The following is a 23,078-nucleotide window of genomic DNA, read 5'->3' as shown; positions in this document are numbered from 1 at the left end:
TGGTCCTTTTGTCCACAAATTATTATTTGTGTATGTTGACAAAAGCTGGGGCGTGCAGAGGCACCATGTGTAAATCTCTTTTGAACAGTGCTTGTTTCTGGTTCTAAAAAAGAACCGGTGGTATAGGCAACCTTACGTTTCAATGCTCTGATCGTAAGAGAGCTTAATACTGTTTAAGTTGCTGAATACTGTTTAAGACAGTGGACACTATTGGTAAGTGTTAAAGACCACTTGGTGAATCTCAACATTATGCATAAAATAACAAACCTGTGAAAATTTGAGCTCAATTGGTCGTCAAAGTTGCGAGATAACAATGAAAGAACCTGGTCACACGAAGTTGTGTGCTTTCAGATGCTTGATTTCGTGACCTCAAATTCTAAATCTGAGGTATCGAAATCAAATTCGTGGAAAGTTACTTCTTTCTCGAAAACTACGTCACTTCAGATGGAGCTGTTTCTCACAATGTTTTTTACTATCAACCTCTCCCCATCACTTGTTACCAAGTGAGGTTTTAAGCTAATAATTATTTTGAGTAATTACCAACAGTGTCCACTGCCTTTAAGTACTGCCTTGAATTGTGACTGGGAGTGTGGCCTGGTAAGAGCATCAGCATGATAAGTAGACGTTTGAGATCGATCGGCCATCTGGGTCACGGGAGAATTATGAAAAACCGATTACAAATTTTGCATTGCATCGATACCAAAATAAAAATGAATAAAACGCTCACTGAGCAATAAACTCCAAACGCGAAGGTTAGGTTATTTATTTCTCATCAAATGTGACATTTCAGACAGAAATATTTCAAGGGATGTTTTCAACTATCATCATCATTGGACCGTGAAAGTTTTATGTAAATCTGTGATCTTCGCGATTTGTTTTTTCTTTCTTACCAATTCTGTAACGTTCCTTTAACTGACACCCAAAGGGAGTGGGTAAATGTTGACATGTTTTGTTTTTGTTGTCACTTTTGTGACGACCTCGTTCAATTTGAATTTATAGCTCGCGGGTTCGGGCTTGAGGTGGTTGGAGGCAGGCAGGACTCAGACGGCTGGCTACGTACTTTCGTCACTAGAGTGGTGGTCGACGGTCCGGCTGATAAAGTCGTTGTTCATAAAGGTATGGGCAGTCAGGTTACAATACTATGCCATACCAATGGTGGTAATTATTCATATCTCTCCAGTGCCACAGAGACATGGAAAGGAGGCCGGTTCTCTAGTTAAAATTTACCAACATTCAACAGTACTCAAAAATCAAAATCCAGATAATGTCTAAAAATACAAATATAATTTCCAATAGTCTGATTTTAATCCGCCAACTCAATCCTCATTGAGTTGTTGAGAGGCCTTTCAACGAGTACCAGCATAGAAGTAAACATAGAGATTAAAATCACAAAGTTGAATTACTCTTTAACTCTAAGGGTGCTCTTGTGTTTCCTACAATAATATTCCCTCATAAAGGGAAGGTACACCTTTGAAAATTGTCAAAGACCAGTCTTCTCACTTGGTGTATCCCAACATAAGCATAAAATAACAAGCCTGTGAAAATTTGAGCTTAATTGGTCATCGAAGTTGCAAGAAAATGATGAGAGAAAAAACACAAAATTATTTATTACGAATTTGTGTGCTTTCAGATAGGAATAAAATAAGTCTTTTATTATTTTAGTGAGAAATTCTCTCTCTCTCTCTCTCTCTCTCTCTCTCTCTCTCTCTCTCTCTCTCGCTACTTCAAACAGCTCTCCAATGCTCGTTACCAAGTCAGTTTTTAAGTTACTATTTGTTTTGAGTAAATACCAAACGTATACCTTCCCTTAAAAGCTGGTTTTTTGTCGGAAAAACGGAAGATTTACCTTCTTTCTCCTTCACGAGGCATTATAACTTGAAAAAGACTTGTTTGTTTTAAAACGCCGATGTAACCTTTTACCATTCCTTCAGGTGATGAAATTCTGGAGTGGAATGGGCAGTCTTTAGAGAACAAAACTTTCGAGCAGGTTCGACTGATCGTAGACCAACCATGCGGCGATGAGTTGAAACTAAGAATTGTCCGTTACCAAGCGTAAGTTTAAACATTAATAATTACCAAATAAAGAAAACATTAGTTAATAATTATATAATAGTACTTCTTTGGTGTGGCCATAGACCTGTGCAATCTCTTCCACAAAGAGTAGGCAATCATGGGGCATATTCGAATGCTGAACAATGGCAGTAATGGGTAACCAAGTTCCACCAAATTCCTCAAGAGAATTTTTTCACACGATGTGTTTGTACGCGGAAAGTGTGGTTTTACATTGCCCTCACTGAAATGATTCCGTGCGTCACGTGACCTATAGTGGGTATTGGGTGTAAACAAGCATGGCGCACTGCAAATTCAGAACTAATTTGGGAGGGAAGTGTGTGTATCAAAGTGAAAACCACATCTAGAATTGTGGCGCGTCTTGCGAGAGAGATAGATAAAATTTGATTTTCCCAATCTCAGTTTTATTCCCGTCTTCATTAAAACAAATTCTTTAAGTGAAACACAACCAATGTTGGAACACCAAGTTGAGATCAGATACCGGTCATACCAGTATGCGTGATAAATAATAACCATTATAATAAATAAATAAATAAATATATACAGAAAATTAATTTTGGTTTTTACCCATACACCGATGTGTGTTTAATAGCATTGTTTACTCAGTACTTTCCCGAGTCCTGTGACAAAAAAATATAACGGGCATGTTACTCGGGTGGGATTCGAACCCAGGACCCTTGCAATCCTGGAGCAGTGTCTTACCAACTAGACTACCGAGATTGGCCGGTAGCTAGAGGCAGTTCGAATCATATGGTTTGTCAGCGCTTACCGCAACGATATAAGAGATATTTGAAGAAAAAACTAAATCAAGAAACTTAATCATACAAATTATTTAATCTGGTGGAAAAATATAAAAGGTTACGCTCCGGAAGTGTCAGGCATTCAGGCGCCGGTTCAGTTAATGGCACACACTGGCCCCTCCCCATTGCCATATAGAACCCTTCAGGATTTGCATCCGACCCAGAGCACATCCCCCCTGCCTCGAACCCTAGCCACCGCGCGGGCCCTGTCCCTTTAGGGGAGAAAACAAGGCAGATCCCAATCACACTGTCCCATCAGGGGCAGCAAAAAGCCTTGAATCTATATTAGAGACAGACGGTATTCGAACCCGGACCGGATGATCTGAGTTACTGAGACAGTCCCAGCACCTTTAACCCACTGCGCTAATGTGTTGGTGCTTGAAAGCCGGTGTTTTCATGGTCATAATCAATAGACCGATTGCGCCCCGTGTCTCACGTGACATTAGTGGGTAAAAATGTAAACAAACACCGCGTACTGCATATAAACGTGCTATAAGAAGACACGATTACTGTTGCAATTTTTTGATAAATAGTGACTCAATTCTTGAAATCACTGAAGAATATTCTGGAGTTTGTCATGAGACCTTACCGATGGCTGAACAATGCCAGTATGGGTATTAAACAAAGTTCCACCAAATAGGAAATTCCAAGAGAATGTTCACACGATGTCATGTGTTTGTGGACGGAAAGTGGTTTTACATTGCCCTCATTCTAATGATTTTCCTGCCAATATTTTCAACAAAATTCTCTTTATGAAGCTGCAAATCCCTTTATTTTCACCCTCAAAATATTTTATTGGAAGGGGTAGCTGTCAGCTATGAGTCGGACAACTTCGCGATCTCCCTTATCGCAGCCCAACTTCACGCCGTGCACAACGCAAAATCCACGGCGCGTGAGGAGCTCGCTCAAACCTCAGTAATTTACGTAGTCTAACCCTACTCTTAAAATAAACCTCTTTTGTAGAGTAGAATACTGGAAACATCAAACAGCAGATGTGATTTAAATCAATGTCACAATAATCAACTTAATAAAAAGGGCTCCGTTTTTAGTTAAAAGTGTTATTTATTGAAAATACAGCCAATTGTAATCCATCGGTACGAGTCACCCCCAGGTCTTTACTGTGTAGCTGTGCTTTTCTATACCCACTATAAGTCACGTGATCACATGCAAACATTGGTAGCGCAATCGGTCTATTGGTCATCGAAGTTATGAGATAAAAATGGAAGAAATAACACCCTTGTTGCACCAGTTATGTGCTTTCACATGCCTTGAATTCGAAACCTCAGCAGAGGTCTCTTATTCAATTTAAATATTTTAGTGAGAAATTACTTCTTTCTCAAAACTACGTCACTTCAGAGGGAGTCGTTTCTCACACTATTTTATCAACAGCTCTCTATTGCTCGTAACAAGTAAGTTTTTTTAGGATAACAATTATTTTGAGTAACTACCAATAGTGTCTAGTGCCTTTTACTTAGCTTAAAGGGAAGGTACACTATTGGTAGTTGTCAAAGACCAGTGTTTTCACTTGCTGTATCTCAATATATGCATAATATAACAAGCCTTTCAACATTTGAGATCAATTGGTCATCGGAGTTGGGAGAAAATTATGGGGGAAAAAACACCCTTTGTTGGACGAATTTGTGTGCTTTCAGATAGGAATAAAAGACTTCTAGCTAGAAGTCTTTTATTATTTTAGTGAGAAATTACCTCTATTTCAAAATCTATGCTACTTCAGAGGGAGCTGTTTCTTACAATGTTTTATACTATCAACAGCTCTCAAATGCTCCTTACCATGTCAGTTTTTAAGTTCATCTTTGTTTTGAGTAGTTACCAAACGTGTACCTTCCCTTTAACAAAATATAATTTATGCAAATATGCAATATATCTTTGTACAGGCACAGGGCCACAGCTGATACTTTAGCGGCTAAACGAGGAAGCTCAGTCTCTATCGAATCAGAAGTGTACCACAGGAGGAAAAAGATATCAGTTGGTAAGATTAGTAAGATATCAACAGCAAAAAATGACTAAAACCAAACCACTGTTCAGAAATGCGTTCAAAAGCAACACAAGAACGGGGACACGAGGTGGCAGCAGACCATCAGGTTTGTCTACTGCCACCTAGCGTTTCAAAGTATCTAATAGCCTCAACCACAGTGTAAGAACCCTTTTCAAATTAAAGAGACCGTTGTAACTGAGCGAACAGTTAAACATCATCTGGTTTGAGATTTAAAAGTTTGTGTAACACGATTTTGAAGGTTTCCAATGTCTTATTTAGAATGAACTATAATACGTTTAGAACATTTTATATATCCCCCCCCCCCCCACCACAACCAACAAAAGTAAACAACGAAACATGTAAACATTAGTTAAGGAAAACAATATTAAATTCGCATTCTTATGCTGGCTGGTCATTGTTATTGGTTCATGTCACTGGTTTAACATCATTGTGTTAACATGTAACCCGAAAAGTGTACAATCAAAGCGAGGATTTCGTCAATGGTTTAATCAACTTTAAAAAGATCGCTTTTACGAGAAAGCTCCAGTAAAAAAAGAAGCCAAAAATAATAATTCATCATTTTAGTCCTTTCAAACTCACACCTACTGCTTCAACGTTACTCGTTTTCAAAACAGCGAGCCCTATTTAATGACCCAAATAATGACAATATAAACACTCTTACTCTTTGACGTCACGTTTTTGGTGGAAAGTCTCGGAAATTCTTTAACTCTTAATGAAGAAATTTCATGTAATTTGTGGGAGAAAAAATAACCAATGATCTTACGTGGATTACCATGATAGGCATGCGGAACAGCATAAACACGGAGCAGTACAAGGAACTATTTACACCACCCCCCGAAGAAACGACGGGCATATCAGGTCAAAGGGCAGGAAGCCGTCGACGTTTGCCCGTACCTCCGGTGAGTGCGGAGATAGGTATATACTATTAGTGGACACTATTGGTAATTTACTCACAACATTTATTAGCATAAAACCTTATTTGGTGACGAGTAATGGGGAGAGGTTGATAGTATAAAACATTGTGAAAAACGGCTCCCTCTGAAGTAACATAGTTTTCGAGAAAGAAGTAATTTTTCAGGAATTTGATTTAGAACTTGAGGTCTCGAAATCAACCAACTAAACGCACACAACTTCGTGTGACAAGAGTGTTTTTTCTTTCATTATTATCTCGCAAGTTCGACGACCAATTGAGTTCAATTTTTCACAGGTTTGTTATTTTATGCATAATGTTTAGATACACAAACTGTGAAGGCTATTCTTTAACAATTACCAATAGTGTCCACTGCCTTTAATTCACATACTAGATGCATAGAATGGCAATACCAACTAATTTGACATAAGTGGAAATCCGCACAATTCCATTTCCCAAGGCGAGTGACAGGGCCTGATGTTTTCTTCTCATATTATGTCTTAATAAAGTGCTGTAAAAACTCAGGGTTTGTTTTCTTCTCGTTTTGAATCTGGTCTTGTACTAGCAGGTGTGGTTTTCACAAAGAGTTGTGACTAGTTAGGACGAGTTACTCGTCCTAACTATAGGACTAGCCTTAAGTGTTTAATATCTCTTAGGACTATTCCTAAAGTTAGGACTGTTTGTGAAATCGACCCCTGGTCCGGTAAATATTTTGAGCTACAATCCCCTTGGCCTTGTGGATGTGTCTCCCTATACATGTTCAGCACCTTCAAAGGAATAGCAAAATAATGTCAAACTACCGTGGGTTGGATCTTTGACTAAAAGAATTATACAGAAATGTAAACATCAATCTCTTATACTTGAGCTAATGGCAACTTTTAGATGAAAAAGGTCATCGACAGATTGCTTAACGGATTGGAGTGGGATTATTGAGTCTAAAGGCTCTTATCTGATTGTTCAGGCCATTTGAAAGGGATTGTGTAAGGAACATTCTACAGTATTTGCAAAGCGGAATGTTGAAAGTACTGGAGCGTGTACATAAATGTTGATGGTCTTTATAAGAACGACGCTTAGTCCTTTGGAAGGGACCATAGGTCCCATGTGATGTTTTATATACACGTCAGAACCTATAATGCATAGGTCCCATGTGATGTTTTATACACGTCAGAACCTATAATGCATTTCATTAAGAAGGAGGTTTTAAAGACTTTTTTTGCGTTTCTTCCCCCTCAGCTTTCGTCTTCAGGCTCGTGCTCTTCGTCCGCAAGAACGTCCGCTCCCAGAGTTGAACTCACTCCCGCTGAAAACCAAAACCTTGGCGAGCTGTGCATGCAGCTCATGCTGAGGGAGGAGACGAAGGAGCTGGTTGTTATGCTGACTGAAGCTAAAGGCCTGAAGGTGAGGGAGGGTGATCCATTGGGACAACCGCCGAGCCCGTATGTGAACATCTATCAGTTGCCTTACAGGAGGTAAACCAAGTTTAAGTCTTAATTAATTAGCCTATAGTAAACATTTCAGTTAACCTTTGAGTGAACTTACAGGAACATTACAGAATTGTTTTTTGCTAACAAAACAGTTGCTGGCAGTGTAAGCACTTTATGCAATCCACCATATACATTAACTGACAAACCTGTAGAAGTTTGAAATTGATCGGCCATCTGGTTCACTAGACAATAGTGAAAAACCGATTACACATTTTGCATTGCATTGATGCCAAAATAAAAATGAATAAAACGCTCACTGAGCGATAAACTACAAACGCAAAGTTAGACTATTATTTCTCATCAAATATGAAACTTCAGACAGAAATATTTTAAGGGATCAACTACCATCATCATTAGACCGTGTAAGTTTTATGTAAATCTGTGATCTTCACGATTTTTGTTTCTTACCAATTCTGTAACGTTCTTTTAACTATTCATTGATTTTCGTTTTGCTCTATAATTTACTGTTTTTATTATTCCTCTAGTAAAACTGATGTGTCTAACCTGTCAAACTAAATCCATAAATATTATAAATAAGAAAAACACAAGTTATTAACTATTCAGGGAGTCACTTCGCTACCGATCACCAACCATCCCAGCCACTGCAACACCAGCATGGAACAAGACGTTCGTTTTTCCTAACATCGCACAATCAGAGGTAAGTGATTTGTAAAACCGTCAAACTAAAAATTTCAAATTTTTCTTTTGTGGTCAGAAAATCTACTTTTAAAAATAAATAAGCTGTAATTATTTGCACTTGATGAGATGTTATGTTATCTATTTGTAATACTGTTTAAATCTGCTCTGAATGATTTTTCGTCTATGGCATGCACGTATTAAGTTCTCCAGATGACGTGCGTCAATGACAAGCACCCATTTTTGTTTATAATTTTTTACGAATTGAAGGCAGTGGACACTATTGGTTATTACTCAAAATAATTATGAGCATAAAACCTTCTTGGTGACGAGTAATGGAGAGAGGTTGATGGTATAAAACATTGTGAGAAACGGCTCCCTCTAAAGTGCCATAGTTTTCGAGAAAGAAGTAATTTTCCACAAAATTTGATTTCGAAACCTCAGATTTAGAACTTGAGGTCTCGAATTCAAACATCTAAACGCACACAACTTCGTGTGACAAGGGTGTTTTTTTCTTTCATTATTATCTCGCAACTTCGATGACCGATTGTGCTCCAATTTTCACAGGTTAGTTATTTTATGCATATGTTGAGAAACACTAACTGTGAATGCTAGTCTATGACAATTACCATTGGTGTCCACTGCCTTTAATGGTTTAATATTCTTGAAGATTTATATTTACCTTCGTATTGGTTTCATTGCTGTGTGTCCTCATTTATTTAAGTACTCATGTGACGTTCTAGAAAGGACGCCTCAGTGATTTATAAATTGAAAAACGCCAATTCATATAATCTCTTAAAATGCATTGGTACCCGTAGAAAACCTGTGTTCTCCACTGATAACCCTGACTGGGATAATTATACCACTTAGAGATTCAATTTCCTGTTACTGACCAACTTATAGCTGATTTTGTTTTTACGCTTACGCTCTTGATATTGTGTAAGCACTGTTAGTCCCAGTTCGATTCCCGTTAACAAACAACAGGCATATTACTCGGGGATTCGAACCCACGACCCTTGTCATTCTAAAGCAGTATCTTACCAACTAGTCCACCGAGATCTTTGTTTAAATTTAACATCTAATAAAAGTACAACTTACAGTAATTCAAATTGTAAGCTTAGTTTGCTTGCTTAAGTCGAGTAATGTCCTCGAATCACGATGGTTCCCCATGCCTTTATGTCCCCCATTACCGACTTGAAATCTGTTGATTCAAGTCCCGTGTCCATTTTAAGAATGTCAGTGTAAGTTATTGCCGGTCTACCAGGTTTCCTCCTCCCATGCTTAGGGGTCCACAGAACAATATTGGACACTGGTTCGTCTTTGCTCCTGTAGCAGTATCCAGCAAAATTAGTTTAGGCTGATCAGTTTGACATTCCAGATGAATATGATTTAAACCTGTGTCTTATTCTCATTCATTCTCAGATAGCAGGTCTGTCTTTGGAGTTCACGGTGTGGGATGAGCGACCAGACTGCATGAACACATTCCTAGGAGAGGTACGTTTCCTACAACCTCGTTCCCTGTAGTGTAAGGACCTTGCCGTGCCATTTCTCTCCCAGACTGCCTTGCTCGATCAGCGACGAGAGGTATCCATTGTGCACTGTCTATTATATGCGAGGCTGGGTCTCCTCTAATCGCCGAAAAACTGTACACAGTTGATCGTCGTGACTCTAGTATTGACCGGTTATTGGCGGTTAAGTCGGGTTCAGAGCTGTGTATTGAAAGAGTTGCGTCTCCAAACGCAGCACAACCCAATGGGCAGACTAGTATGGGACCCCGTGTTCGCCCATGCGTTTCTTTAGGAACAAAATGGCTTCTAATCGCAAGTTGTCGCAACTCTCTCAATATACGGCTCTGGTCGGGTTGTCGTAACAGCGCCCGCTTGCGTACAAGTAGTTATAGGTCCGCCCCTGGAATGGTGAAAATACAAGCTCTGTGCCAACTGGAAAACTGTGCGATTGCTATAGTACAATGTGCATCCCTCTGCGTTATGATAACTTTACACATCAGCCGATCAGCAATTAAGACAAAACTAATGTAAGGGTAGCAAAATGGTGCTGGCGTAACACATTTTTAGTAATCGTCTCCAACATTTCCTCAGGTTCTTATAGATCTTCAAGACGAGGCACTGTCCGGCAAACCCGTCTGGTATCCGCTGGCAGACCACGATGAGAACATAGGCGAGCTTCCGTGTACGACGCCTCCAAGCGTGGTGCTAGCACGGATACACCAACAGCAGCAACATCAGGCTATGGGGCTGGGCCTGATGGACGCACCACATCTACTCACCCCGTACCTCACGGGGTCCGGCGGGGTCGGACACAAGGAGCTCGCTAGATGTCCTAGTGATTCTGGTGAGTTTGATTCGAACCATTGAATGAAATATGAAAACTGATGAAACATAAATCATTTAGTGCATGGTCTCAATAATATTTGGCTCAAGTAAATGGGCGGTACTTGGAAACGCTATGATTTGACAGGAGGTTTGTCACATCTAGGTAAACATTTGAAATTAAGCCGTCTGCTGCCACCTAGCGTGCATGCCCTCCCGGGATATTTGTTTTTGCCAAATGATTGGTTGGATTTACATTAAATCGTCTCTTTGTATAATGTATTAACCCATTCTGCACCCTTTCCCCACCCCCAATGATAATAACTGGTGAAGGCACTGTATGTGTCCTAACCTGTCTCTTTGCCTATATATAAACATTGTGTTAGTTTTAAATAATGAATTTGCATAATAATATCTGAATTTGCCCAAAACTAGCCTAACTCTAATCCTAACCCTAACTCTCATCCTATACTAATTCTAACTTTAATTTTATCCTAGTCCTAATCCTAACCTTTGTTAATATAACCCAAACCTAAACACACCCCGTCTATAATCATTGTGGCCAACCCAAACCTTGACAGTTATCCCATATCCCCTTCAAATTTACCATAATCATAAAAAGCAAGAATATAAAAGGCAGTGGACACTATTGGTAAGTGTCAAAGACAAGTCTTCTCACTTGGTGTATCTCAACATATGCATAAAATAACAAACCTGTGAAAATTTGGGCTCAACTGGTCATCGAAGTTGCGAGATAATAATGAAAGAATAAACACCCTTGCCACACGAAGTTGTGTGCTTTCAGATGCTTGATTTCGAGACCTCAAATTTTAATGTTGAGGTCTCGAAATCAAATTCGTGGAAAATTACTTCTTTCTCAAAAACTAAATTACTTCAAAGGGAGCCGTTTCTCACAATGGTTATTTACTTTCAACCTCTCCCCGTTACTTGTTACCATGTAAGGTTCGATGCTTATAAATATTTTGAGTAATTACCAATAGTGTCCATTGCCTTTATTTTGTGTTTTACCCTTACACCGTTGTATGTAAGCACTGTATACTCAGTAATTTCCCCGAGTCCTTGATGAAAAATCACATGCATTATTACTGCTTACACACATCGGGTAAGGGTTAAAACCAAAGTTAAAGGAACGTTACAGAACTGGTTTGAAAAAAAAATCGTGAAGATCACAGATTTACATAAAAACTTACACGGTCTAATGATGATGATAGTAGAAAACATCCCTCTGTCTGAAATTTAATATTTGATCAGACATAAATAATATAATTTCGCGATGGGAGTTAATCGCTCAGTCAGCGTTTTATTCATTTTTGTTTTGGCATCGTTGCAATGCAAAATTTGTAATCGGCTGTTCACTATTCTCTCGTGACTAGGATGGCCGATCGATCTTGAACTTCTACAAGTTCGGTAGTTTTTGAACTGTTGAATTACATAAAGTGCTTACACTTCCAGCAACTATTTTTTTTGCTAGCAAAACCAACTCAGTAATGTTCCTTTAATTTTCTTTATCCCCGATGTAACACTGATGAGTTCGAAACCATTTTGTTTGAAAATATTGTGTGTGTGTTTTGTTTTAACAGTTAGGGAATATGGGCGTGGTCGGGAGGGACTTATGCCACTATCTGTAGAGGCTGCATCACAACTCGCTATGGAGGATCGATTTGACCGCCTACCTCTATCCAGACATAGGTCGTGCCCAAGTGCAGGATGCAATACTTATAACAAGAGCGATCTGCCTCAAATCATTGGTAAGTGAACCTCTCAGTTTTCTAAAATATTCCCTCCCCTATCATTGCACTTAGATGCTATTTTATCAATATGGGCTTATAAATACACTACAAAAACTGTAGAGTTAAAATTGACACTATCAAATACTGTAACATTTAGATACGAACAAAATGAATTAATGTTCACACCATGAACATGGCGTGTCATGGCCGAGTGGTTAAGAGCACCGGATTTAAACTCTGGTGTTTGATCAGAGTGTGGGTTCGATTCTAGGTCATGAAACTTGCTACGTAAAATTTGGGAGGTGGTGCTTTCTGCAATGCCGGCCAGGCTTCGGACTGATGATACCCAAGCCTATCTGTAGTAACCCTGTTTCAGCCCTAGGAGAAGGTGGCACGGCCTCTGGGGGAAAAAAAAATGATTGTAGCCCACACCCTGAAGTGGCCTTCAGGCCTTGTGTGTCTGGCGACTTGCATAAAAAATTAAAAAAAAACAAAAAAAACATTGGGTGTTAAAATCAGACTAACTTCCTTAATAACAAATCATTTTGATGCCATGTTAACACCCACAGATGTAAGATCTGGTTCTCTCGTCTGTATCTGTCCTATGTTGTCTTGCCCAAGACCTTACTTTGGCAATGTTGAACTCACCAATCACAGTTTTAAAACCTACTTTGCAAGCGTCAAATTGAAACAAAAAAATTACAAATCCCGCTGAAATTTTACTTTTTTCCTCGACCAGTTGCTGGGCCTTCTGAGGACACGTGGCCGGATATGTTCAACGAGAGACGTAAGCGTAGTTCATCTAGTTTCGGTAGCAGTATAGCAGGGAGCAGCATTGCAGGCAGTGACTGGGAGAGTTGCACAAGCTACAGCAGCGGCAGTCGTAACAGCATGGACTCTGACTATCACTTCAGGTATACCATAGTGGGTGATCCCTCGAGGTCGAGGAAGATGTCCTCAACTGGAAACGCAATGTTTTCTTTGATTACGTTAGAGGGATATGACTCCTTCGACCGTAAACAAAAAACCGAGAATTTAAGAATAATTTATATCAGTTTTGTGATGCACACATTTTCCAAGAGATCGAGTCCTTATAAAAGCGGTTTATGAACTGGTGTGTACACGAAGCCTTTCAGTGAGATTTTTGTCAAAATCGTGTCTAAGTTTTGGACTTGGCGCCCCTTAAAGAAGGGGACCTCTTGGTAATTTGTTTCTCTCCCCTCTTACTGTCGACTTCCAATTCCTGTCAATATATTAAGTTCAGCTTTCTTAAATAACTTGATGGTATTAATGTTAGGTTTTGACAATACTCTTTACCTTTTTTAAAACATAAACAGCATAAGCTTTGACCCTGTGTTATACGATTGCAATTTACATGGATTTTTTAATGTTTTTAGTCAGAAGTTTTGACAACCATGAACCGTTTTAAAACAGTTACTCGTTTAAAGGCAGTGTACACTATTGGTAATTGTCAAAGACTAGCCTCCACAGTTGGTGTATCTCAACATATGCATAAAATAACTAACCTCTGAATGTTTGAGCTCAATCGGTCATCAAAGTTGCGAGATAACAATGTAAGGAGAAAACACCCTTGTCACACGAAGTTGTGTGCGTTTAGATGGTTGATTTCGAGATCTCAAGTTCGAAACTTGAGGTCTTGAAATCAAATTCGTGGAAAATTACTTCTTTCTCGAAAACTATGGCACTTCAGAGGGAGCCGTTTCTCACAATGTTTTATACTGCCAACCTCTCCCCATTACTCGTTACCAAGTAAGGTTTAATGCTAACAATTATTTTGAGTAATCGCCAATAGTGTCCACTGCCTTTAAACTTTGACGCTGTGTTGTACGACAATTCTTTCGAGTGTAGGCTGTCTACGTGCTCAATGCCTCGGCCAGCACCTGACGGCGAGGATGGTATGATAACAGAGCCGGGACCCGGGCAGGTTCTTCTAGAAAACTTTAGTGAGTACTTTTTGATTTGTTTGTCTTTTGGTTTGTTTTGTCGACCAGTTCCCGGGTTGTTATAGCCTGACCCGGAATCAGGGCAAACTCTAGACTTGTGGACAAGTCGTAAACTGAATCATATAACGTCGCCAGTCGACTATCTCACAACGACAGACCAATCACAACCCGTTCACAAGTCTAAGTCTGACTCGGAAGTGATTAGAGTGTATTATTAAGTACTTTACAAACTCACTATTTTACTTGAATAATTCAATCTGTGTTGTAAAATGTTTTTGTTGGTTTTTTTTATATAATATTTTGTATTATACATGTTTTTAGCTAGTGTTGTATTTTCTGCATTTGCTTATTACTTGTAAATACACAATAGTCCCATTTACAAACATTTTGATGTTGTCATATAGTTATAATTGCTTTAGAGTAGTCCTGTAAAAAAAGATCCCTCGGTATTTCTTTCCTTGTTAATCGCTTTTGGGGTTACACTTAACCTTTTTTAGTGGTTTCATTTAGATTATGTACAACACTACATACTTTTGTGGCTTGTAGTATTTTTTGTATGGTAAAACAAAATATTGTTGTGTAATTTATTTGTAAATTTGGTGTATGAAAGGCCGAAATGAATTTCCCATCGTGGATAATAATGTGAATGGGAGACTTTGGAACGCTAGGTGGCAGCAGACTTACCAGGTAAATTTCCATTGTTTACGTAGTTCTGAGCAAGCACACATTACCGAGAACAATGGATTTTACCTGGTAAGTCTGCTGCCACCGCCACCACGCGTCCTGAAAGTCTCCCATTGAAATTGAAAATGAAATTACCTTTAACCACAATGATCCAATTTCTAAATACAGATGGTAGACCGTGTGGGTTCATCAAGCTTGCAATGGCAGTCAGTAAGGGGTCCTTAGAGGTCGAGATCATCTGCGCAACCGGTTTGCTCTTTCACGGCGAATCGGAATCACTAGGTGAGCTTTTTAAACCGTAGATGTTCAGTGTCGAAATGAAGGGCAAAACACTGTTTTGCATTTTTGCGGTACATGTCCCATGTCAAAACGAAAGATATAATAACCCTTTGGTAATTATCTGTGTAAAAGTTGTTTGGATTGCGCAATAAACATTTTAACGAAGGAACATGGTTTTGCTAACAAAACAGTTGATGGCAGTTTTTAAACAGCCAGCAACTTTTAAAAGCACTTTATGTCCCATGTCAAAATGGAAGATATAATAACCCTTTGGTAATTCTCTGTGTAAAAGTTGTTTGGAATTGCTACAAAACAGTTGCTGGCAGTTTTTAAACAGCCAGCAACTTTTAAAAGCACTTTATGTAATCCACCATCACCATGTACTTAAACTGACAAACCAGTAGAAGTTCGAGATCGACCAGCCATCTGGGTCACGAGAAAAATATTGAAAACAGACTACACATTTTGCATAATATCGATGCAAACAAAATGAACAAAACGCTCACTGAGCGATTAACTCCGAATGCGAAGTTAGATTGTTTATTTCTCATCAAAAATGACATTTCGGACAGAAATATTTCAATGTGTGTTTTCTACTATCATCATCATCATTAGACCGTGTAAGTTGTAAGTTGATTTTGTCCTTACCGATTCTGTAACGTTCCTTTAATCTTGGATAGTGGATAGGCCTATAGTAATTGGTACTTCACAGCGTAGAGATAATTGGGAAGCCAACACGTAACCAGTAAAGCTTGAACTGAATTTTGTATAATAATTATATCAATTTTCTGGACCTTTTTTGCCCAGATACTTACGTAAAGACGTACCTCCTTGAGGGCGACAGACAGTTGGTGAAACGTAAGACTAAAGTCATGCATGCTACGTGTGAACCACACTATGCTCAGACTCTCAAATACTCTGCATGTGACATCACAGGTCGAAGGTTACAGGTCAGTAAACTATTAATGATGGTTTGAATTCATTTAACTCGAGTCATTGGAACAGCCTGGTTTCTGCTTGATTTATAAATAGGTTACCATTAATGTTATTTGCCCAGTGATCAGGGCACTAATGTCTAAGACACTATTGGTAATTGTCAAGTACCAGTCTGCTCACTTGGTGTATCTCAACATATGCATAAAATAAACTGTGAAAATTTGAGCTCAATGGTCGTCGAAGCTGCGAGAGAATAATGGAAGAAAAAAAACCCTTGTTGCACAAGTTGTGTGCATTCAGATGCTCGATTTCGAGACCTCAAACTTTAATTCTGAGGTTTCGAAATCAAATTCAAATATTTTACTGAGCTGTTTCTTACAATGTTTTATACTATCAACAGCTCTCCATTAGTCGTTACCAAGTAATGTTTTATGCTTAACAAATTGTTTTGAGTAGCTACTAACAGTGTCAAGTGCCTTTAGGTGCATTAATATTTATCGTAAATTTCTCAACATAAGAACTAATTATTATTAATATTAAAGACACTGGACACTATTGGTAATTGTCAAAGACCAGTCTTCTCACTTGGTGTATCTCAACATATGCATAAAATAAACCTGTGAAAATTTGAGCTCAATGGTCGTCGAAGTTGCGAGAGAATAACAGAAGAAAAAACACCCTTGTTGCACAAGTTGTGTGCATTCAGACGCTCGATTTCGAGACCTCAAACTCTAATTCTGAGGTTTCGAAATCAAATTCAAATATTTTACTGAGCTGTTTCTCACAATGTTTTATACTATCAACAGCTCTCCATTACTCGTTATCAAGTAAGGTTTTATGCTTAAAAAAATTATTTTGAGTAATTACTAATAGTGTCAAGTGCCTTTAGGTGCATTAATATTTATCGTAGAAATTCTCAACATAATAACTAATTATTATTAATATTAAAGCCAGTGGACACTATTGGTAATTGTCGAAGACCAGTCTTCTCACTTGGTGTATCTAAACATATGCATAAAATAACATACCTGTGAAAATTTGAGCTCAGTCGGTCGTCGGAGTTGCGAGATAATAATGAAAGAAAAAAAACCTTGTCACACGAAGTTGAGTGCTTTCTGATGGTTGATTTCGAGACCTCAAACTCTAAACTTGAGGTCTCGAAATCAAATTCGTGGAAAATTACTTCTTCCTCGAAAACGACGTCACTTCAGAGGGAGCTGTTTCTCACAAGGTTTTGTATTATTAACCTCTCCCCATTACTCGTAATCAAGAAATGTTTTATGATGATAATTATTTTGAGTAATTACCAATAGTGTCCACTGCCTTTAAAACCATTGTACACTTTCGGTAAACAGTATTGTCCAAGTCCCACACTTCGTGTATCACAACTTATATATAAAATAACAAACCTGTGAAAAGTTAAGCTCAGTCGGTCATCGGAGTCTGGAGAAAATAACGGGAAAACCCACTCTTGTTTACGCACGTTTCGCCGTGTCATGACATGTGTTTAAAATAAATCCGGAATTCTTGCTATCGAGAATTGATATTGTTTTAATGTTTTCTCAAAAAGTAATGCACTTCATGGAATAATATTTCAAGAGAAGTCTTTCACCATTAGCCTCTGTAAACCCTGTAAGTTATTTGTAAATCTGTAAAATTTTGTTTTCTTTACTGTACCGAAAGTGTATAATGGCTTTAACACATCTTTATCCAGGTGATGCTGTGGAGGAAGACCAAGATACGTGAGAGTAACCAGTGCCTGGGTGAGGCGCGCATTACCCTCGACATCCTCGAGGAAACCACACATTCAACCGCATGGTATACATTGTTCCCGTCTGGTGCCTACGAAAGCCTCAAATCTTCACAAAGTTTGGAGCTCCTCAAATTTTAAATCCTGCTTTTATTTTGGAAACTCTCTGAGATACAACCTCGATCATTTCCTCGTTCTCTTGCCTTCACCGCTCGGTATTCTTGTCCCCCATCCTGTGCCTAGGATAGAGAGCCTCCAGCCTTGACGGAGCTCGCTCCGCAAAATATAAATACCCCTGGAAAGGGAGTTGACAACTTCACCTACCAAGAGCCGTATACATGTGTTGAGAGAGTTAAGAAAACTTGCGAGTGTAAGCAATTTTGTGACAAAAAAGGGTAGGGGCGAATGCTGGGTACCAGACTAGTCTGCTTATTGGGTTGTGCTGCATTTGGATTGAAAACTGCGTCCGTTTTTTTATTTTATTTTATTCACTTTAACCATTAGCTTTTTCGAGTGGATGGTCCACAGGATCATATTCGCTCAGAAACCTGTCTCATCCAAGACTGCTGGGTGCTGCCCTACTTTTGTCTTTCTAAATTTTAAGAATGAGCAGTCTGAAGCGATAATCCAACTCCCAAACGGGTCACTGGTGATTTAAAGAAACCGCAAAAAAAATAATTGAAAATGCCCTCGTGGCTTTGCCACTCCGTCTGTGGTCTCCTGTTCCAGTCGCTTGGGACCGCGGCTCTACGAAGCTGTTCAAGCCACAAAGGCCTTGACAAAAGGCTAAGAGATGAAGAGGGTTGTGTGCACCAAACTCGTCTTTTAAAGATGGCCGACAATAGAGAACTATACACAGTTTTATATGGTTTGATCAACCATTCGATAGCATTTTGTAATAAATTGAAGAAAATACATCAGTGGTGAAAGAAATAGTGAAAGTTTCATACAAATTAAACTGAATTTCGTATGACATTTTACGCACATGGTTGCCGTGTGTCTTTTATAATGTTAAGTGCTGCGATCGGTGAAAAAAAAAACTTTTCCCAAAAGATCTTAGGGTTCTTTCAACTGAGATAGTATTTTACCACGAGTTTTTTATGACATGTATAATAATTTTCCGTTTGCGCAACTGTAGTTGAAAAAAGTATTTTTGAAAGAATAACACGTGTATATATCCAGCTTTTGAACTTATTTCCCTGTGACATTCGTTTTAACATAGTTGCCTTTATATGACATTATATCAGTCGTATTTTGTCCCTGTAATGTTCAAGAGAGCCGCTGTATGATATGAAGTCGTTGTGTTTATAAGTTCGAATTCTAAATTTTAATTTGTAAAATGAACTAGAGAATAATTGTGTTAAAATGTGCTATTTCGTCATGCTCGTGGCTTCAAATTATTTTAACTTCATAATTTTACAGTTTTTGGACGCTTGGTGGTAGCAGACACACCCGGTGAATATCAACCATTGATCTCAATATAGACCGTTCACAAAGCTGTTAGCTCTGGACTGCATGAGCTTTAACAACATTACCTGATATTTTATTTATTTATTTTTATTTTTTTGCGCAACTTGCTTCTAACGCATACATTATATTGGGTCATAACCCGATGCTTTGCTGCGGGGAAATGCTTCAGTGCATTATTTAGCAATAGCAATACGAATTCAGTTACTTCGTGTGTCTTTTTGTTTCAAATTTCATGTACATACTTTGGTGCTATATAAACAATAAAATATAAACAGTATTGAAAAGGTGCTTGTATTAATATTGGCGATAGGTGTTTTGAAGTATGATGTTCTTTTTACGAAAAAACGGTGTAGGCAAGTTATTTAGTTTCGACTTGTTCCTATCATAAACGCTGAATTTTCAGGTGTGTCGTGTAGTCACCATGCTTCATATTAAAAGCCTTAATAAAAAATGTATTTAATGAAAAAACATTTGTTTCGCACAAATTTCGATAGTTATTAAGTTTGGCATGTAACACATGCTGGGAGAATTATTGTTTTTCCAAAACGTATTTCACCATTACAGGAAAGTCCTTACATTGGCTAGTGTTTAAAGGCAGTGGACACTATTGGTAATTACTCAAAATAATTATCATCATAAAACATTTGTTGATTACGAGTAATGGGGAGAGGTTGATAATACAAAACATTATGAGAAATGGCTCCCTCTGAAGTGACGTAGTTTTCGAGGAAGGGGTAATTTTCCACGAATTTCATTTCGAGACCTCAAGTTTAGAGTTTGAGGTCTCGAAATCAAACATCAGAAACGCACACAACTTCGTGTGACAAGGGTGTTTTTTTCTTTCATTATTATCTCGCAACTCCGAGGACCGATTGAGCTCAAATTTTAGGTGTGTTATTTTATGCATATGTTGAGATACACCAAGTGAGAAGACTGGTCTTCGACTATTACCAATAGTGTCCACTGTCTTTAATGACTACGCTATGTCTTTAGAAACAATACAGAAACGACAGGTTGGGGGACGCTAGGTGGCAGCAGGCACCAGAAGGCCACCGTCATCGCCAAGACCCAATTTCACAGAGCTGCTAATCAAGCAGACGTTAAACAAACTCTGCTCAGCAAAGAAGATCTAACATTTTAACCAGTCACCGCTGGTACATGTGACATGATTTTGCTACCTTTTGTGTCGCAGCTCTATAAAATGTGGACCTGGTAAGGCCATAATGTATGGAATTAGTCACGGGCCTCGGAAGTGTGACGTCAGATGGGCCATCGTCTCAGATTGATGCTTTATTAACGATAATTAAGCAGTCGTTTTGTTGCCACCTAGCGTTCCAAAGCCTCCATTTAAATGTTGCGCAACGCTTGGGGGCAGCAGACTTTCCCTGAGGGAAATTCAGATCTCGAATAACTAACACCTTGCTGCATTATTATCACTTATAGTATCTTCGCTCATTATTGCGTAAATTTACGTCGTGTACAATAATTTCTCGCTACACCAACATGATGTGAATGTATGTTTTGATGTTTTATAATAAATAATATATTATACTTGTGTACATACTGTGCCTTCTTTATACAAAGGTGTCGCCGGTCTATGTAAGAAAATGTTATAATTGTATAGGCACAACTAAAACTACTTACATTATTCCAACTTGTGCCTATACACGTTTAATGTCAAACACAACATTCATTGGTAGTCAATTAATATTGAATTATAAGTAACGCCGTGTTTTTTCCTCTATTTACAGATTCAGGTTTTTTCCAACAAGAGTATGGAGTAAACGTATTATTGAGTTGAATGAATGAATGGATGTAACCAGACCCATGCTGTTGGAGCAAAATTGTCTTAACAATTTTTTTCAAAATAGAGCTTATGTTTGATCCCCTCCCCTGACAAGATCAGTATAATAAAATTCCATACGAGACAAGAAACAAATGGAACAGGATTCAAACTGCTTCACTTAACCGGGATCTATTAACTACATGAATGATCAACTGTGTTTAAAGCCATTATACACTTTCGGAACAGAAAAATAAAAAAAATAAAAAAAAAAAAGTTCTTAGATTTACAAATAACTTACAGGGTTTACAGAAGGTAGTGGTGAAAGACTTCTCTTGAAATATTATTCCCTGGAATGCTTTACTTTTCGAGAAAACATTAAAACAATTACCAATTCTCGTTGTCGAGAATTACGGATTTATTTTATACACATGTCATGACACGGCGAAACGTGCGAAAACAAGGGTGGGTTTCCCCGTTATTTTCTCCCGACTCCGATGACCGATTGGGCCTAAATTTTCACAGGTTTGTTATTTTATATATAAGTTGTGATACACGAAGTACGGGCCTTTGGAAAAAAACTGTTAATCGAAAGTGTCCAATGGCTTTAAAAAATATGGGTATTCTATTCGATCAAGCTACCGCATATAAAATACTGTGACCACCTTTGATACCTTTAGAATAATCAACGGAGACACAATTATTCAACCTTGACAATTAAAGCAGGGTCAATACAACATTGAGGTAACTTTTGTCATTAAAAAAAGTTTAGAAACTGTTCACATGGAATGTGTTGTAGGGACTTTGTTTTGGATTTATTGGAACAGAAGTTCAATAATAACTAAAAACTGAAAAGGGCGCTACCGTTTTGAGTTGTTTGATCTATTGTCTTTCTCTTGCTATTTCTGTTGTACGTTTATTCTTCATTTTCTGTATGTTATAATTGCACCAATTAAGTAACCGTTACAACTTGACGGCTGTATGAACTGTAATAAACATTTATTTTTCATATTTCATGTGAGGTTACAATTCCTAAAAGGAAGAATTAAAATGATGCAGACCGCAAAGTTTTGCTCAAACTTGCTTGAAAGAACTCGTGCGTTATTATATAAACAGTCCACTCAGAAACTAACTAGCCTATCCCAAACTTTAAACTTACCCTACTCCAAACCCTGGTTGCAGTAGCTTTTTTTTCAGTATTGTTAGTAAAGGGCATTAACTGCCCGATGCTAATGCATTGTTTTACATTGTTTAGCAATTTTGACCATTATTTACATTATCTTGAGAACAAAGCAAGCTGCAATAAAAATAAAAAATAAATTCCCGCCAGGCTTGTACGTACATTGATATTTCCTACAAACATTAAGTTTCTTAATGTTTTTGTTTTTTTCTTTGCACCAGCTCTTCTAATTTGGACATTATCTACCGAACACCTTGTTTTTGTTTGGGCTGAAGAAAAAAAAACTCCCAAAGCAGAGCTTATTGGTGCATTTCTCATATTGAATATACATTTAAAGTGTAATAAAATCCTTAAAGGGACACACCGGCTCACCGTTTACGCAATTTAGGGATGTAGAATCATAAATAATGTTTTTATAGATGGTTGCTGTAAAAAAAAAATGATCAAAATGTCACGTACTTGGCGAAAAATTATTTAAAACCCCAAAGCGGTAAAAGGCCAGCGTATACGTGTTTCCAGCCGTTGCAACTGTAAAATCTGTGTGACATTGTCGCACAATGTTGTAAGTAGACTGGTGCTTTGTTTATAGCAACGTTTTACTATGACGCAGCATAAGGATCCAGTCTATCCATACAACCAGCATAAACGGATTAGGCAAATCCTTCGACGATGGAGGTAGACCTTCGTGCTTCGACGTACATCCAAAGATCGTCACGGAGAACACAAAGAAACTAACCCAGAATGTGATGGGACAGGGACAAGTAAATAAAGCATTCCTGCCCAAATAAACTAGACATACTACCGCACAGCCATGATGCAGTTTGGAATGCGATCGTGGCGTTACGTGCTCCCGACGTGCCAGGACCCAATTTCATAATGCCTTCATAGTGGCACAAAATTTGCTTAGCACAAAATAGTATTGCAAAGCTGAAACTGATTACCAGCCAAATTTTAATTAAATTTGAAAACTTTTGGCTGGTGCCCGACTGAATTTATAAACAGAAAATTTGTAAGCAGTATTTTCTGCTAAACAG

At 38.3% G+C, this 23,078-nt stretch overlaps 1 protein-coding gene across 1 annotated transcript in view; it reads left to right on the top strand.

Moving 5' to 3' along the window:
* Nucleotides 1–17,783, top strand: part of LOC139952119 (protein piccolo-like) — a 39,121-nt gene extending 21,338 nt beyond the window's left edge. The window contains exons 9-22 of the mRNA XM_071951081.1: nucleotides 1,000–1,116; nucleotides 1,932–2,052; nucleotides 4,766–4,860; nucleotides 5,668–5,786; nucleotides 7,031–7,266; nucleotides 7,846–7,939; nucleotides 9,340–9,411; nucleotides 10,017–10,269; nucleotides 11,849–12,016; nucleotides 12,738–12,912; nucleotides 13,868–13,962; nucleotides 14,815–14,928; nucleotides 15,733–15,875; nucleotides 17,576–17,783. Coding sequence (XP_071807182.1) covers nucleotides 1,000–1,116; nucleotides 1,932–2,052; nucleotides 4,766–4,860; nucleotides 5,668–5,786; nucleotides 7,031–7,266; nucleotides 7,846–7,939; nucleotides 9,340–9,411; nucleotides 10,017–10,269; nucleotides 11,849–12,016; nucleotides 12,738–12,912; nucleotides 13,868–13,962; nucleotides 14,815–14,928; nucleotides 15,733–15,875; nucleotides 17,576–17,752 — 1,979 coding nt within the window. The 3' untranslated portion in view covers nucleotides 17,753–17,783. The remainder of the gene's footprint in view (nucleotides 1–999; nucleotides 1,117–1,931; nucleotides 2,053–4,765; nucleotides 4,861–5,667; nucleotides 5,787–7,030; nucleotides 7,267–7,845; nucleotides 7,940–9,339; nucleotides 9,412–10,016; nucleotides 10,270–11,848; nucleotides 12,017–12,737; nucleotides 12,913–13,867; nucleotides 13,963–14,814; nucleotides 14,929–15,732; nucleotides 15,876–17,575) is intronic.
* Nucleotides 17,784–23,078: the final 5,295 nt, after the last annotated feature.

This window comes from Asterias amurensis, chromosome 20 (genome assembly GCF_032118995.1).
Source record: "Asterias amurensis chromosome 20, ASM3211899v1".
Taxonomy (NCBI): domain Eukaryota; kingdom Metazoa; phylum Echinodermata; class Asteroidea; order Forcipulatida; family Asteriidae; genus Asterias; species Asterias amurensis.
Note: the sequence above shows the minus strand (reverse complement) of the source record. Positions and strands in the feature narration are given on the sequence as shown.